At 33.1% G+C, this 19,046-nt stretch overlaps 3 protein-coding genes across 3 annotated transcripts; all 3 read left to right on the top strand.

Annotated features, from left to right (window-relative positions):
- Positions 1 to 275: 275 nt before the first annotated feature.
- Positions 276 to 2,758, top strand: LOC113727418 (auxin-responsive protein IAA16-like). The gene is made up of 5 exons (XM_027251572.2): positions 276 to 736; positions 1,133 to 1,365; positions 1,821 to 1,956; positions 2,089 to 2,150; positions 2,332 to 2,758. Exons 1-5 carry the CDS (start codon positions 468 to 470, stop codon positions 2,367 to 2,369), a joined length of 738 nt encoding a protein of 245 aa, XP_027107373.1. The 5' UTR covers positions 276 to 467; the 3' UTR covers positions 2,370 to 2,758.
- An 11,431-nt stretch (positions 2,759 to 14,189) lies between these two features.
- On the top strand, positions 14,190 to 15,230 carry LOC113723527 (pathogenesis-related protein PR-4-like). The gene is made up of 2 exons (XM_027246590.2): positions 14,190 to 14,492; positions 14,899 to 15,230. Exons 1-2 carry the CDS (start codon positions 14,229 to 14,231, stop codon positions 15,061 to 15,063), a joined length of 429 nt encoding a protein of 142 aa, XP_027102391.1. The 5' UTR covers positions 14,190 to 14,228; the 3' UTR covers positions 15,064 to 15,230.
- Positions 15,231 to 17,115: 1,885 nt separating this feature from the next.
- Positions 17,116 to 18,548, top strand: LOC113727417 (pathogenesis-related protein PR-4-like). The gene is made up of 2 exons (XM_027251571.2): positions 17,116 to 17,464; positions 18,288 to 18,548. Exons 1-2 carry the CDS (start codon positions 17,201 to 17,203, stop codon positions 18,450 to 18,452), a joined length of 429 nt encoding a protein of 142 aa, XP_027107372.2. The 5' UTR covers positions 17,116 to 17,200; the 3' UTR covers positions 18,453 to 18,548.
- Positions 18,549 to 19,046: the final 498 nt, after the last annotated feature.

Genomic DNA, 19,046 nt, shown 5'->3' with positions numbered 1-19,046 from the left:
TCATTAGTCATATCTTTTGCACTATTGTTCAATAGTGCAGTGGAGCCTAACAAACCAAATAACGGCAAACAAAGCCTAATGCTCTGTCCAATTGCCTAAAAATCAATCATGCTTCCCTTATTACGTCACTCCTTACATCACTTCCCGACAAGCCGGGTTCAATCCAGCGAATGTTTTCCCCGACGACGTGGTAAGATCTCCACCGTCCACTCATCATTCTCATTTTTTAATATATTCATGACCATAAACTCCTAGGCATAAGTTGCTTTCTTCTCATTCACAAAATATTTTCTCTCCCTTGTAGTAGAAAACATAGCATTATCAACTAGTCAAAATAGTACCCCTCACAAGTATCAAGAGTAGAGAGACAACTCTATCAAAAACAAAAAAAAGAATAAAAAAAAAATCAAGAATTTCTTGTGGGTTTTTTTTATTGCAGTTTTCGAGGTGGAATTAATTCTGGAAAAATGTCTAGAACAATGGGTGGAGAATGCAATGAGTATAGGTTGAATTATGAAGAAACTGAGTTAAGACTTGGACTGCCAGGAGGAGGAAATGGAAATGTTGAAAATGGTGAGCCCATGAAGAATGGTACTATAAACAATGGTAACAAAAGAGGGTTCTCAGAAACTGTTGATTTGAAGCTCAACTTAGCATCAAAGAATTCTCAGGCTGATGAAGAAGAGAAAAGCGTTGCTGCCTCAAGTTCTAGCAGTCCTTCAAAACCACCTGCCAAGTATGTTCTTCTATGTCTTTCTTTTTCTTTGATTTTCATTTTTATGTGTGGGCATATTTTTGTTTGATTTTTCTAAAATTTGGCATCATTCAAAAGTGTTTCATGAGTCCATGAACAAAGTAATTTCTCTATGAGATTGTATTGATTTTTTGTGTATCAGAGTGAAATACTGAATGCAAAAAAAAAAAAAAAAAATGGAGCACTTTAATGTAATTTTGCTAATGGCATGAGGTCAAGCAAAGAAAAAAATTTTTACTTTAATCATATGAGATGTCCAAGCCAAAACTTTGTATATGGAATTAAGATTAAAAAAAAAATTAGAACATATGCATATATTTTTTCTAGCAATAATAAGAAGCACAGAATTCACGAAATTTTTTTTTTTCCAAATCTCAGGACTCAAGTAGTTGGTTGGCCACCAGTTAGATCATTCAGAAAGAATATCCTATCTGTACAGAAAAATAGCAACACAGAAGCTGAGAAATCTGGGACTGGTTCTGCAGCAGCAGCATTTGTTAAAGTCAGTGTAGATGGTGCCCCTTACCTGCGTAAGGTGGATTTAAAGAATTTCAAGAGCTACCAAGAGCTTTCTCAAGCCCTGAGCAAAATGTTCAGTTCTTCTACAATAGGTAAATATAGCTTTTTATCATGTCATATTTATTTATTTATTTATTTGTTGCTTTGTGCAAAACATAATTCTATTGGGCTAGATTAAGTTTGAAAATTTGATTTGCACTACATGTTGTGGTAATTAATTCAACCAAAATGGAGACTTAGCGAGTAAGAAATAACGTAAATGACAAAATTAGCACTCTAATTATCATCGGTAACTCCTATCTAAGTTTTAAAGAAGAACAAAAAAAGAGTGAGGTAAGTGGAGTACCCCTAATAAAAAGCTGAATCGCGATCGCCTAGCTTGTACGTACTTAAAAATTACAATGGTAAAAATCTAAACTTGTTTGTGTACGTGATTTAGGCTTTAGTTGAACCTGCTTACTGAATATAGACTTAATATTTTTGAGATATATAGCAGTAAAAATTTGTTCATCGATAATTATGCAGTGTCACTTTTTGATATTTATAGGAAGCTATGGATCTCAAGAATTCAAGGACTTCATGAACGAGAGGAAATTGATAGATCTTCTAAATGGTTCAGAATACGTCCCTACGTACGAGGACAAAGATGGAGACTGGATGCTCGTGGGTGATGTTCCATGGGAGTAAGTTCAAAACTTCTTCAATCTTTGCCATAAGACAATTTCCTGCAATCCATTTTATTAGGAAATTACTTAACCAAATTCACTACTAAGAATTGCAAAAAAACTGACAGTTATATATTTTACATTTTTCAGAATGTTCGTTGACTCATGCAAACGTTTGAGGATAATGAAAGGGTCGGAGGCCGTCGGGCTAGGTATGCTAAAATTTTTCCGCTATTTGATTTTACACGAGCAGGTTTAGATATTTATCATATACGAAAAATGTTATCATATATGAAAAAATGTCATCCAACTTTTTTCTTGTCCTTTTTTTTCCGGTAATAATTTCTGTTGCAATTGGTTATCTCAATTTTTTCCCCTTCCTTTCTGGTGCAGCTCCAAGGGCAGTTGAAAAATGCAAGAACAGAAGCTGAAATGGCTCTCTGGGAAGAATAATATTTTTCTTATCCCAGTTTTCTTACTTTTTTTTTTTTTGCTTTTTGGTCTGTCTGCTATTGTCAATATTATATAATATATGCTTATAACAGACTGGCTCGAGAGGGTTTCTATGTAGAAAAGTATTGCACAGTCTTTTTTTTTTTTTTTTTTTTAAATTTTCCTAGGGAAAGAGAAAATGAATGAAGACAATATGAGAATTGTTCATAAAGTTTTTCGTTTCAAGTCTTATCTGTAAAACTTAATTGGCTTGTCTGTTAGTAGGTGACAGCCTCGTTGTTCTACCTGTAAACAAGCAATTTGCTTAAGATTCTCTTCCGCATTTTGAGTGGCAGTCGTGGGTTCTTATTTATTTAAAGATTCTCCATATTAGGTGTCTTTATTATCCATGTCTTGTCTTTATCTCAGAATTGCATGTGATCATGTTTTCTTTTGAATCCTTATAAATTACAAGTAAATTTAATTACAAATATCATCTCTAGTCTTTTTTTTTTTTTCAAATGCCTCGGGCATTTGATTAAGTTTGCATGTAAAACGTTTCATTTAGACCTGAAAATGCTTACCCGAAGTTAAGGGTTTGAAAGAAAATAGGGAAATTGATTTAGTGTTTTATAATAGCAATGGTCAAAAAAATGCACGGCCTAATTCACAAAGATGAAAACACATATTAATATAGTGAGGAAAACTATAATATGTTATTTACACCACATCTTTTTGAACTGTTAAGGTTTATTTGGATAGTATTTATTTAATTTTTGAATCATTTTTTTTTATTTCATATACATCATATCATATCAAAAAAAATGTTATAATATTTTTTAAAAAAAATTATCTCAAATAATCTAGTATTTCATGAAAGGAAGCTAAGAAATTTTATTTATTAAAACATAGATAAGAAATTTGTTTTACAATTTTTTCCTTTTGGTTTTTTTTTTTTGGGGGTGGGTGGTTCGGCGCAGAGGAAAGGCCTTTAGGGGGCAACCATGTGCATCTGCTGGAAATATTTGACACAATCGACAAATTTAATAATTTGAGTGGCATGAAAGTTTTTGTGCTTCAATAATAAAGCATTAATATCGATTCTGGTCCCATAAGGCCGACAAAGACATATGAGGTTAGGATTTGGTGTCCCCTTCGAACTTATCTTGGAATCAAAGGTTAGATGGTGCAGAAAGTACAATGGGAAAAATCGAAAAACAGTACAAATAGTCTCTAATGTGTGCATAATGGTTTATCATAATACCTTTTTTTCCTTTCTTTCCCATAAACGAATGCTTTTTGCTGTGTAACTGACATGTCAGAATGCAACAATTGGGGTAGATTACATATAACTTGCCCATAGTTTTGCAGGATGTTAGATAATTTTCCTAAGGTTTCAAAATAATCATGTAATCTCCCCGTAGTTTAATGTAAACTAAAAAATAGATGGAATATGCTATAAGTTATGGCGAATGAATCAGATGCACTTCAAAAGTACGTATGATGGAATTATAATATCTAGTTAACGACCCTATAGTTTACATAAATATCTATTTTACTCCCTGATGATTTTTGTATTTATTCAAATAATACTTAAATGGTATAGATATTTTTAGTGATATTTTTGGGATATATTTAACGTATTTTTAAACTTTAAAAATTTTTAGGATAGTTTTGCAAATTAACACTCCATCCACTACCACTACTCACCATCGTCACCATCCCATCTCTCCCTCCTCTTCTCTTCTCCTTGTCTCTCTTCCTCCCCCTTTCTTCCTTCTCCCACCCTTTCCCTCCACTTTCTTGCCAGACCCCACACATCTCCTTCTTTCTCCTCCTCAATTTGGCCTTGTCGAGACCATATCACTGTCTTTGGTCGCAACCAAAGGCCTCGATCAAGTTGAGGCTAGAGGGGAGGAGGTAGGGTGTGACGGGTAAGGGAAAGGGAAGAGGGGAGGAGGAAAGAGACGGAGAAGGAAGAGAGAGGGAGAGAAATGAGCAAGAAAGAGAGGGGGGAGGAGGATGGTGGGTGGGGGTGATGGTAGTGGTGATCGATGGAAGGAGAAAGTAGTGTATCTTTTTTTTAAAAATTTTTTGTATATTTAAAGTTGTTTTTAATATATTGTATGGATATAGTGTTTTTTAAATTAATTTTGTTTATATATTACTGTAACATTATATATGAAAAACTTATTTTTCAAAAAATGAAAAATCCAAACAGTGCAGACGTTATATATGTTACTTTTCTATCAAGTTTTGATTTTCAATAAAATCATAACGGGGTGAAATAGATATTTGAAAAACGTTAGAGGAATCATTGGATAATAGTTGAAACTATAGGAGAGTTATGTGTAATTTACCCTTGTACTATATTCCAACTTTGATCACCATTATGCCCTTGAAGAATATGCCAACGTATTATGGGCCGACCCAAACAATAAATCATAGGAGAATGCAGCCAAGGTCTTCAACGGTTCATATCTAGTCATTTTGCAAGTCACAGGCACGACGGATACACGATTTGTAACCACCACGTTACATGCTAACCAATTGAGACGAAAACAAAGAGAAAAACAGTCTTTTGAAAATTAACAAAAAGTAATACGGTCACCAGAACTAATGTTCTGATTCTCTAAAATGAACATGTGACGTATGTACTTGCCTTTTTTGGAGCAATTTTTATGTAATACCATAACAGCCAAAATTTGGGTAGATATGATTTTTATAAATCCAATTATCCAAATTGTATCACATCATTTGGTGAGATGGTATGACGCAATTTGAACAATTGAATCTTTAAAAATCGAGTCTACCTAAGTGCGACCTTACTATAACTACCACTTAGTGAGTTAGTACGTAATGTACGCATGACATTCCTATCCAGAAAAAAAAAGTGACTCGAAGTGAAGTTTGAGACGTAGATGTTGCATTTTATATGTATTGTTAAAATACATCATTTCAAGATATGAGACACTTAAAAAGATTAGTCTTAAATATGTTACAATCGGTGTTTTGAAAATTAGATCAGACCAACTGGTTAGAAAGTTGAATATAATTCATTATGGCACCAGTTTTCTATTAAATCCCAAAATTTAATTGCACCATTCAACCTCAGTGAGGAATCAATTGAATTGTTCAAAATCAGTAAAAATCGTATTTTTGAACCAATTTGAACTAATATTTTTCCTTATATATATATATATATATATATATATATATATATATATCAATGCTATCCAAGTTACTTTTTTAAAAAATAGAAAAACTGAAAAATTTATTAAGGTGAAGATAGATCTGCAGTAATTACGGAAGAAAGAAAATATGGTGGAGAAAATCTCCAACTACAAATATTTGAAATAGAACTAGCATTCCTAGCTAATAAAAGAGCAGGCAGATTTATATTCCTAGGAACCCAATTAGCCTCCCACGTGACGAAATTCTGTAAACTAACAAAGATATCCAAGTCACTAGATCCTAAATAAATTCTGTAAATTTTTGACCTCGAGATTGAATCGATTGAGTCATGAACTGAAGCTCATCCGTTGCATTTTATGTTCCAGATTTAAAAACATTACTTACAAATAGGAATGAGAACTTCTCAAACCTTAAATATTACATCAATGAGCCAATTATAGATGTAGATCAATAACATGCACCAGAAATCATATTTTGCTGTTGAAAACTCTAGCTCAAAAAATTGTGAAACTTGGTCGTTTGGTAACATTTATGTTTGCTATGTTTATGTTTTTGTTTGTAGATTTTGACAAACAAAGACAAAAAAATAGTGTTTGTTAAAATTGTGTGTCTTATAAAAAGGAGAAACATTCATGAATATGTGCCTTGTCTTTAAAACACCAAAATTATTTTTCTTAGCTGTTTAAAAAACACTTAAAATAGAAAGTTAATAAATAAATGTTTTAAATTGTTTCATTTGATCTTCACTCAACCGCCGTTATATATTCCACCTAGATACCTCAACCTGCTTTACTCGATGCCACCTAATTCGGCCCATTTCGGTTTAGCCCGGCTCGAATCATCCCGCCGTTAAAGCTTATGCTTTGTTCTTAATTGGGTTTCAACAAGCCTAAACCCAATACAAGAAAAAAATATCATTTTTTTTATCCTGAATTCGATACATGTAAGATTTCATCTCAACTCATTTTTCTAACATGGGTTTTAGGCTAAAATTGGGTTAGCTTCAAATTTCTTGAAAAATCATATATGTTTAAAAATTCAAAATGATTTACTTATATATTATAGGTAAAAAAAATACTAGATTTATATATTTACAGCATATATTTATTAATTATGTATTACTTAATTACAAGAATAATGCTTAAAGATAATGCATTTTAACAAATACACAATTAATTTATACTTTCTTACTCATTTTGAACATGTATAAGTATTAAATATATGAACTATTTAATTTGATATTATTAGGTCAGACGCAGTTTGAGTTGAAATCAATTGGTCAAGCCTAATCCATAAATATGTGCTAACTTTAATATTATACTAAATTTAAGCCTCATTATTCATTTTCTCTCACACAACAATGATAATGTCTAATCAAATATAGTTGTATTCTTTTGTTTCAAAAAAAATGTTGTGAATCAAACATGTTTATGTATAATTAAACAAGTGTTTTGTTTTGTTCATAGCAAAGAACAGAAATAGGAAAACAGAACATTACCAAACGGCCCTTTAGTTCTCCGTTCAAAAATTTATCCAAGGTAAGCTTCTGTAGGCATGTCCAAAGTGATGGTCTCAACATATAATGATGCGACGAAAGGAAAAATTACTAGGGCAAAAAAACACATTCCTCCCCAAGATTATCAATCTTAAGAAGTTTCCTTTAAGTTTGAAAAAGTACAGTTACCTTACTTTATTTTCTCAATTTTAATGCCATAGGAAAGTAACGTCAATCCAAATGAATATTTTAAATTACCGTTATGTTATGAAAATAAATTCGCTTCAAATTTAAGTTGGAGTTTTCGCCAAAATAACTCTCTCTCTTTTTTTTTTTTAGGGGTGTCCGGCAGGGAGTGAATCTCGCAAACTATTCCCCACCCTCCACAACTTGCTGGCAGCAAGGTTCGAGCCAGGGACCTAAGGCTCAATTTTCAACAACCTTAACAGCCAGACCAAGCCTCGGAGGGCGCAAAAAATAACTCTCTTTCCAAAACATATATCTAAAGTACCTAATTTTAAAACTTATTACCTATATGATTTTTTCAAATTTATTTTTTGAAACAAATATGCGCAATAGATTTGATCCATTTCAAAATACTATGCAAAGACCAATAATAGCAAGGTTCATAGCGATAGAATTTATTTTAAATAATTATAAAGGAATTATCAAAGTTATACAATCTCCTTGTGCCTCTATAATAAAAAAAAACTTTTAATTTTCAGTTCATGTTGGAAACTAAAAAATTTATATATTTACTACTAGATTGAAGTTTTCCTTTCTATCCTGCCGTTCATGTTAGAAACTTTTAATTCGAGAACTCGCTTTTTTCTTTCATGGAAGGGCTTACTTGGGTTGATAGTATGCAAGATACATGCATCAGTTTCTTGGATTGTGTTTTTAACCTTTTTTTTTTTTTTTGTTGTGCCGTTTGGTGAATATTGCGTTTATGCTTCTATTTGAGGTCCTATAATAATTTTTATTTCCGGTCAAAGGAGTCCAAAATTTGTAAGGGGAAAGAGAAAAGGGACTATTCCAAAATCAAACTAGAAATCTTGGGGTTGTCTAACTAATATTCCCACTAGATGAACTGGATTTTGGGACCTAGTGTCTTTTTATTGGAAGCTAATAGAGTAACAGGCCATGTTTGCATTCATTTTTGTTGAATTTACATCCTAGTATAAGAATATTGATCGAACTAAGTCCCCATTGTGTTACATGTTGGTTCACAATAATAACGACTATCAATTGTCTATTGGCTGGTCTTAAGAATAAAATCGACCAAAAAAATAGTGCATCCAGGAAACAAGGCTAATTCGAAAGTATTACGAAACTCAATCAATAGCACCGCCCCACATGGCTATTGTTTTGAGTTGATCACTACAAATTTGAGCAAATCATTCTACTCAATTTCTATTGATAAAACCTCTGAAGAAATCTTGAGATATAAACAACCCTCATTTTCATATTTTTCTTCTTACAACTTCGGAACGTAAATTATGTCAGAAAAATCATCATGCTGGACGATACTTTTGTAACAAAGTAAATTCATATGAATTGTTTTTTATTTTTATGAACTGCACTACTCCATGGATACATACAATTATACTGTACAATCGGGAGTAAAATGTTCAGTATAAGAAATAGCTCAATGTTATGCCACATTAACCCCTTTTTCTCCCAACAAAAACATTTTTTTAGGAATAATTTGTAAGCTAAAATATGAAATATAATCCTAAAATGGAAATAGAGGGAACACACTATATGATTCTAGAGATAATTTCAGAAACCTTCCTTGATATTTTCAACAATTTCACTGACCTCCTTGAGATTTGTAAAATTATATTACTCTCCCCTAAAGTTAAAGTTTCGGTAACAATATCAATCCAAGTCAGAAAAAGTATCATTCAAAAAGTACTTTGAGAAAAGAGATAAAACTTTTTTTAAAACTTTATATTTTATTCATAGCCCGAATGTAAATGTTACACTGAGAGTCTTTCAACACACCGCTATCTAGTGCACAACTACTAAGGCTATTCTATAACATAGTGCTGACGCACCGACGAGAGTTCCCTAGAGTCAAACAGTACATATGCCCTTACCATACTAGGCAGTTGCTGAGGAGACATGCAGAACAAGTTAGACGCCAACCGCAAATTTGCCAGCCTATCAGAGCAAGAGTTAGCCTCCCAAAAGATGTGTGACACTGAAGAAGACAACGAGACTAATAAGTGTTGTATCTGTCGCGGGTTGTTACATAAAGTCCACTTCGACACCCTCCCTAAATGGATCAACTTAACCAACACTTGTGAATCAACTTCCACTAGAAGCCTCTAGATTTGCTGTTCATGACACAATTGAAGACCATGAAGCAGTGCCAAACTCTCTGCAATTTAGGACCTCCTTTTCGCCGAATTCCTTGTAAAAAGCGAATACCAATCGACCACTTGAATCTCTAAGAATACCACCCCCGGATGCTCGCCCCTGGACCACACTAACATCCGTATTCAATTTAAAGAAAGGGGACGGAGGACATTTCCACGAAACCGCAACATAATGCCATCTCCGAATGAGGCGGGGTGCTAACTCCGCCCATAGATCTTCAGCATCACCCCTAAAGTGTGTGGCCGAGAGCACTCCTACTTTGCCTAACTGCTCGACCACTTGTTCAACCATCATAATGACGTTACCCACCTCGAATCTCGTGCCCTCAAACCGAGCATTATTTCTTGCTTTCCATAGACACTAAAGCACTACCACCGGAACCACCACCCTAATGTGTTTCACCTCCCCCACTGAGCTAGAGGAAAACCAGGAGAGTAACAGAGACGAGACAGACGAGAATGTAGACTCAATAATACCGAATCTCCTCCGAAAATAAATCCATGCCTGGAGAGCTATTGGACCTGTAATGAACAGATGTCTCCACGATTCTTCCTGCAGCCGACAGCAAGGTATTCCAAATTTCTTGAGAGTCACCTCTAGGGGAATCGGATTGCGAACTAATCACCAAGCATTAGAATGATATTTTCAATGGGACAAGTCCATTCCAAACCAAACGATCTACTTGAGATATGTCCCAGCGTAAGCGTATAGAGTTCCAAGCGACTTTAATGAGATAAAACTTGTATTTCACAAATACCCTTTATGCTTGTGTACAAGTTGTATTGTAAAGGAATGAAAAACATATTAATAAAAGTGAGGGAAGGTAAGTATAAATAGCAAAGAACAAAAAATAAGTATCGACTGACTTTCTCTATAAAGTTGGACCAATAGCGTGCATTAGATTACAACTACTATTTTTGCAGGTCTTTGACATTTTGCATATAGGCAACAGGAAACATTAAGATAAATCTCATTTTCACTTGAAATAGCAAAATTTGAGGTGAAAAAATAGTGAATTTGTGTGGATTTCATAAGTTGAAAGTGAACTATATGTGCAGAAACTATGGCCTTGTCAAGCTACAAGGAAAATCATGAAATTCATCCACATCATTTAGCACCAAGAACAAATATTACAAGTATAATCACAAAGCAACTGTGAAGATTTTTTAGAGTTAAAAAATCTAAACAAATTACTGTTTGGTGTATCAATTTTTGAGAGTAAACAAATATTTGGTACATCAATTGGCACCATTTTGTAATTGTAAGTTGCTGTTCATCATTAAAAAAATTTCCAGCAGTTGTCTTCATTAATTAGTTATTAACAGTTAATTGGTACCCTAATTACTTAATTGTTAGTTATTAATTTTCAACAAAACATAATATTTTAGGGTATATGAGTAATTTTTCCCTATGTGATGTAAGCAATTGGATTCATAACATTGTCAAGGTAGGTTAGTGTTATTTTGTAAAACTCAAGGGAGACGAATGAAATTGTTAGAACCCCAGGGAGGTTTCTAAAATTATCCCATGATTCTCAGATATTAGAGTTAGCTACTCGATATAGAGAGCACAATTTAATCAGGAAATAAATTATGGTTAGAGGTGGCATTTTGTTCCAAGTCCCAATGGGCTACCCATGTCCAAAAGGACTTTGGAAGGAATGGGTATTGTAATTTGATATTGGATTTAAAATGGGACATATCCCAATTGTGCCCATTAATTAATGGAAAATGTTGAAAAATACTTGGCTACCCGTTGGATCCAAATATCTTCCCATAAAATTTTGTTTATCCAAAAATTACTTCTTTTGTCAGTCTTCTCCACTTTATAAAGTCCACATCTTTTAAGCAAATTTCAATAGTCAACACCCAATGAGCTTGGCCTTTGATGGATTGGTCTCTAAGCCCTCCTCAACTTTTCCTTTTTCTTTTGTCATTTGGGCTACAAAAAGTAGAAAAGATTAAAATAATCGACACCGAAAAAGCTTTCATTAGTCACTTTCCTCTTCTTTTTCTTTTCCTTCACTAATAGTCTGTTTTTGTTTATAAGCAAAATGATTCCACTGTTTAAATACTGTTGTGGATGAATACACCAAAACGTTCATAATTTTTGGTTTTGTCCAGGGAAAAGATATGTTCATTCCTATCAAAATGTTATGTCTTTTTGAAGTAACTATTGATCGTTCTAAAATGTAAATCATTCTAGAGTGTAAAATGAATTCATGAAAATATAAATTCACAATAAGATTAAAATAAATTTAATAAATCAAAAATATTAAAGTTATTTAAAAAATAAAAAATGAATTAAAGGAAAAAAATGTAGAAAATAGATTTGGGTATTGGGCACGATCAATCTAAACTCATTCCAAAGTGATTCCGCCCAAGTTAGTCCCAAAATATATATGGGTAAGGTTGGGTTCAAACCCTTATAATTTGGTTCCATTTCAAACCCAAGTAAATCCTGCACATCCCGTCCATTTTGCCACCTCTAATTATGGTACATAAAATATAGTCGCAATACATCCATTTTAAATCGATTACACAAATTTATGATAATGGCGGTCATTAATGAGCTAAGGTTGTAGAATTTTTGTCGTCATCAGCGAAAAATAATTTACTCCATGTTTGGTTGGAGGGAGAATCATGGAATGGATCTTTTCAATTTATTGTTCCCATTCTTATTTCTAATATGTAGCTCTTACTAAAAAAATCATTCTTTGAAAAAGTCCATTTTGACTTAGTCATCATTTCTCATTCAAAACTAAAGCAAAGCCCTTTCAAACTTTGACCTAGGAAAATTCAAAAGGTCGCTAGTTTTCTGTGACAAGTTGCTTAATCTGTTATCATCTGGTTATGTTTCAGGGATTTTGCAAGTTTAAATGAGTGATTTTCATACTGATTGGCAGATAATTATTTGGACTAATTCCACTTTGTGCCCCCAAACTTATTCACCTTTTCACTTTATACCCTAACTTCTATTTTGGATGCTTTACACCCCAAACTCTTAATTTTGGACTCTTTACACCCTAAACTCTAAGGTTTTTCCATTTAATTCAATCAATGATAATGTTAGCAAAATTAAGGGCATAGAGATATAAATCAATGACAATGTCCTAAAAGTGGTCAAAATGAGTCAAGGTAACACAACCAGAACAAAATGATACATTGTCAGTAATTTACACTATCTTTTATCTTGATAATGTTACTAACAACATCAGTGATTGCGACCATACGAATCAATGATAATGTACTGAAAATGCTCAGAAGGAGTCATGGGATCACAAGTAGAACAAAATGATGCAGTGTCATTAATTTGCATAGTCCTTTATCTTGTTAATATGGCTAATGTTGTCAATAATTGGATTTAAATTGGACAAACTTGAGATTTTGTATAGCAAAGTATCCAAAAATGAGAGTTTAGGATACAAAATGTCTAAAATTGAAGTTTAGGGTACAAAGTGAAAAAGTAGTACAAGTCCGAGGGTGCAAAGTGAAAAGTCTTAATTTATTTTAGTGCACCTTTTAAGTTCTTTGGCATAGTGTTTTAATAAGAATCGTAAGTTGTATTACTGATTTTATTTTTGATGTTATGTTACCAAACATGTGCTTAGGTACTACACTATTATCATCTGATAATGAAATTTGTATTTACATGCATATTATGTAATATACCATTTTTAGTTCTTAAAAAGAAAATGTTCCACAGTTGTCAAAAGAATCATGGGAGCTTTAAGTCAAATTAGGAGGGGTCTTATTTGATTTTGTCATCCATAGACTCTAAAACAAGAAGTTGGACAAGAAGCTTAATTTTAAAAAAAAAAAAAACTACAAAAACTGACTAGATAATTAAACAATTAATAGAGGATAGAGCGTAGCAATCCCAACTTTTTTTTGGTAGATGTGTCCAACATATAATAGCTTATTAGGCCATAACATTCAAACTTTGCTACCTTATTTCCTTACACAAGGAAAGAAAACCTAACAATCCTTAATGACTAAACAATGGAACAGCCTCTGAAAATATGCCAGAGCGACTAAGAAGAGCGCTAATAATATCGTTTGGGAAAAAAAAAAAACTAAGAAGAGCGCTAATATAGAAAGAGCCACCTCTAGTGTGGTTGTGTGAAGAAATCCTACGACGGAAAAGTACTTGGCAGTTAGCGGTCTTCGCACGTTATTTTAACTTTGCACGTAGCTGGCTAGCCGCCTTCCCAAACATGCAAACTAGCCACCTAGTTGTTCTTGATTGCTGGATTAAAACGGTGCTAGTTATTTTTTCCCCGGTTTAAGGAGCTTAGATAGCTCAGGCTAGTTCAGTTTGAAACACAAGAAATGTTGTCAATATATTAAACTTAGGTTTTTTCTGAAAGGGTACCCGTTGGTATTCGGTAGTACATCCAAATTTCATGTGAATATATATTTAGACACCTTTTTAAATTAACTTAAAATTCGATTAGCCAAACTTATAATCTTATAACTAAGTAGATAATCTAAATATTTCCGTTATTTGATGGAATTATAAAGGAATTTATATAGGTTGCTTGCCAATAATCAACATCTTGACTTGACCGACATAGCCATGAGTAGTAGTTAACCTCAGATAAGTACTAGCTGATAAACCTAGATTATTCCATACTTCAGCATGTGTTTTTCTTTTGACTGTACATCAATGAAAATGATCTGGAGTTTCCTTCTTCTATTTTACTATCTCTACCTATTTCGCTATAAATGCAAGCCTCACACATCGAAATTTACAAGAACAACTTGTGACAAAAACTAGAAAAATGGAAAGGGTTCCCCAAATTCTTTGCATTGCTTTCTTCACGCTTTTCGTTGCTGTGGCTAACGCCCAGAGTGCTTCAAACGTTAGGGCCACTTACAATTTGTACAATCCCCAAAACATCGGTTGGGACCTAAACCGTGCTGGGGTGTACTGTGCAACATGGGATGCTAACATGTCCCTTCAGTGGCGGAGCCAATATGGTTGGACTGCCTTTTGTGGACCTGTTGGACCTACTGGTCAGGCTTCCTGCGGGAGGTGCCTTAGGGTAAGTTGTCTTAACTTGGACAACTTTTACTTTTTTTTTTTTTTTTGGGGTTAATTAGTTTGTCAATGATAAATATGTAACTGGATTCCCATAGTTTCTTCAGTGTGTAATTCGTGCAGAGAAAAATGTTCACTAGTAAAGAGGAATTTAGCTAGTCTCACCTTCTTTTTGTTTGTTTGTGTGTGTGTATGTGTTTTTTTTTTTTTTTTTGGCTTCAAGAATAATTTGTGTTAGGTCTACTCTAGTTAGTAGAATGAGAACAGCAATAGTTGGATTTTAATACAACATTGGCCAAAAAAAAGCTATATAAATCTTAAACTTCTCATATATGTGCATGTTTTCAAGAACTAGTAAAGCTAAAAAAGCTATATAAATCTTAAACATCTCATGTAAATCTTTAATGCAGGTGACTAACACCGCAACTGGAGCTCAAGTTGTTGTAAGGATTGTTGATCAATGTAGCAATCGTGGGCTAGATTTGGACGTTGGCCCCTTTCAGCAGATTGACACCAATGGCCAGGGCATTAACAACGGTTTCCTAACAGTCAACTATGAATTTGTTAACTGTTAAGGCCGTCTACTACTCTCAGTCTTATGTGATGGGAAAACTGAAATTTCCCGGTATCAATAAATTTGAATAATATATACCAGGTTGGGTTTATGCCGATTGGCTGGTTGTGTATTGATCATTATCTATACAATATATAAAAGGAAAGCAGTGACAGTACTTGGTGTAAACATTTTCTATCCTTTTTTCACTTTTAATTTTATCCTTAGAAAAACTAATATTTTTACCCTAATCATCTGATCGCATTTGCTAACATAACCGCTCATAACTACCTTGCATATTGCAACTACAAAATTATCTATTTCTCAATTAAAGAAAAAAAATTATTGATAAATTGAAGTTTGTTTATGAAAAGTTCTTATAAATTTATTTGTGTAAAAATAAGATTTACAAATTCATAAAAAAATAATCATTATTTCTAAATTACAAGCACATTGGGTGTGCCTTTAACAATAGTCAATAATAAAGCTATTGTAGATTGCAAAAAAGCCATAATAGTAATATACGATGAAGGCTGATCTCTGAATATAAGCAACTTAACTTTACCATACAGATAATAAAAAGAAATGGGAGTGAACAAGGCATGCTGTCAAATATGAGGATATGGGGAAAATAGCATGCATGAAAAGTCCCTTTCACCCTCACTTCATGATAGATTTACATTCCGCAAAAAATAAATGCTCTCATTTCGTAATTGATTTTACTTTGATGTTATGTTAACAAACGTGTGCTAAGGTAGTATAATATTATCATTTGATAATGAAATTTATATTTTACATGCATATTATGTAATATACAATTTTTAATTCTTAAAAAGAAAAAGTTCCACATTTTTCATAAGAATCATGGGAGCTTAAGTCAACATTTGATTTTGTGATCTACAAACAGCAATATAAAAAGTTGGACAAGAAGGTTAAATAACCAAAAAAAAAAAAAAAGAACTACAAATTGACTAGATAACCAAACAAGTAACAGAGGCTAGTGAGTAGTAATCCCAACTTTTCTTTGGTAAATAGGTCCAACATATACTAGCCTATTAGGCTATACTATTCAAACTTTGCTGCCTTATTTCCTTGTCCACAAGAAAAGAAAACCTGATAATCCTTATTGATTAAACCAAAAAAAAAAAAAAAGAATATGGACCAGCCTCTAAAATATATGCTAGAGCAACCAAGAAGAGCTCCAATATAGAAAGAGCCATCTCCATTGGTTGCCGTGCGAAGAAATCTTTGGGTGGCTGGCAATGTACTTGGCAGTCTTCGCACATTTTCGTAACGTAGCCGCCCTTGCCAAACTCGCCGCCTAGCACACGATCTAGATTTTTCTTAATTGCTATCGCAACTAGATTTTGTTTTCCAATTTAAGTAGACTAAATAGCTCCGATTAGTTCCGTTTGAAACACTTGAAAAGTAATCAATATTTTAAAAGGGATCGGTTGGTACTCGTTCGCATATCTAAATTTCATATGAATATACATATTTATGTTTATTGTATTCTTATATTTAAAGACTTTTTGGAATTAACTTAAGATTCGGTTAGTCAATCTTATAACTAAATAGAGAAGCCAAATATTTCCGTTATTTGTTAGTCAATTGAATTATAAACAAATTTATATGAGAGTGTTTGGATAGCTAAATTTTTTTTTTTACATAATATTTTACTTGTATCATAAACACATTTCTCAACCCACAATTTTAAATTTCTAATTAGTATTTTATCTCACATATCACAAAAAGTGCTATAGTAATTATTTAAAATAATATTTCAAATAATGCGCAAATAATTAACATCTTGACTTGACTGACCTAGTCATGAAAAGCAGCCAAGTTCGGATAAATTTTTTTTTTTTGGGGTCAAAACGATAAGTTGAGTCAAGTTCGGATAATCACTGACCGACAATACGTACCATGTTAATTTCAATTTTCTTCTTTATTGTTATATTCCACAAAGACTTTCTAGAGGATGTCAATGAACTAGACAATTCCATATGCTAGTGTTTGCTCTTCTTAATTTGACAGCACATCAATGAAAATGGGCTGGAGTTTCCTTCGACTTTGCTATCTCTACCTATTTCTCTATAAATGCAAGCCACATACATCAAAATTTACAAGAAGAAGAACTTGTGACAAAAAATAGCAAAATGGAAAGGGTTCCCCTAATTCTTTGCATCGTTTCGTTTACCCTCTTTGTTGCTGTGGCTGACTCCCAGAGTGCTTCTAATGTTAGGGCCACTTACCATTTGTACAATCCCCAAAATATCAATTGGGACCTAAACGCTGCTAGGGTTTTTTGTGCAACATGGGATGCTAACAAGCCCCTTTCGTGGCGGAGGCAATATGGTTGGACTGCCTTTTGTGGACCTGTTGGACCTCGAGGGCAGGCTGCATGTGGGAGGTGCCTAAGGGTACGTGGTTTTAACTTCCAAACTTCTTTTTTTGGTTAATTATATTGCAAATGATAAATATGTTTTTGGATTAGCATAGTTTCTTCAGTGTATAATTCATGTTAAAAAAAAAATATTTTGCGAGCCAAGAAGAATTTAGCTAGTCTCACGTCATGTACGCGCGTTTTTTTTTTTTTTTTTTTGGCTTCAAGATCAATTTGTGTTAGTTCTACTCTAGTTATTAGAATGCAGATAGGAACATTTACCAAAAAAATATTGAGCTTAAATATTTTATGGTATGGTGGAAATTATGCTATTGAAAACCTTTTGTGTTTCCTATTTAGCTCTTCATGTCCATTTAAAGCAAAAAATTTCATCATTGTTGGATTTCATTCTATGTAAATCAGTTCGTAACCTTATCAATATGCTCTTTTCATGTCCACTGAAGGATAAAATTCGCTTTATGGTCTCTTTGCGTATCAATTTTGGCATTTCGATATGTATTTAATCAAAATTATTGAAACCACAAAGGCTAGATGTTATTAAACTTATTTGCTAGTACTAAAAACAGAAACATCAGCAGTCTTTGGTTCCTCATAAGAATTGGATTTGAATTAGAATTTAAATTGTATAGTAAGCAAAAATTTTTCTTTTTCGATGCACTTCAAATCCAATTTCAATTCTCTTAGCTAACTAAACAATGTTTTCCTTTTTTAGTGAACTTTATACATCCATAGCCAAAATGAGTAGGTTTACACTAAGAGTTATTTGCAAGTTTTGAAGAACTAGTAAAACTGAAAAAGCTATATAAATTTTTAACAGCTCATACAAATCTTTAATGCAGGTGACTAATACAGCAACTAGAGCTCAAGTTGTTGTCAGGATTGTTGATCAATGCAGCAATGGTGGGCTAGATTTGGATATTGGCCCCTTTCGACAAATTGACACCAATGGACAGGGCTATGCCAACGGTTTCCTAAGAGTCAACTATGAATTTGTTAACTGTTAAGGCCGTCTACTACTCTCAGTCTTATGTGATGGGAAAACTGAAATTTCCCGGTATCAATAAATTTGAATAATATATACAAGGTTGGTATTATGCCAATTTGCTGGTTGTATATTGATTATCAATAAGAGAGTTATTGCCTATTGCAAAAAGCCATGCTATATATATACATATATATATATATATATATATATATATAGACACATATACACACGCATATAGATCAATTACGAAGCACAGCTTAATTGGTAAAGACTCTTCACTTATAATAAAAAAATTACGAGTTCAAGTTATTAAAGTGTAAGTAGAGAATTAGTCTTGATTCTCTTTTAAAAAGAAAAAAATTACGACTTGACTTTACTCTTGATTCCTAATTATGATCGACTTAACTTTTCTATAAAGATGGAAAAAAGAAATAGGGGCATGCTGTCAAATATGATGATATAGGAAAAATAGCCTGAAATGCCCCCTTTACGTTCCTCAAAATGTAAAATGCAAGAGTAGGAGAGCTCATCAGGCATGAGAAAGGGATATGGTTGGGAGGTTTTGCAGAGAGTATAGGGATGGCAAGCAACATAGCAATAGAGCTTTGGGGAA

The sequence above is a fragment of the Coffea arabica genome, chromosome 2c, assembly GCF_036785885.1.
Source record: "Coffea arabica cultivar ET-39 chromosome 2c, Coffea Arabica ET-39 HiFi, whole genome shotgun sequence".
Lineage (NCBI taxonomy): Eukaryota > Viridiplantae > Streptophyta > Magnoliopsida > Gentianales > Rubiaceae > Coffea > Coffea arabica.
The sequence above is the reverse complement of the archived record's forward strand: the minus strand, read 5'-3'. Positions and strand labels throughout refer to the sequence as shown.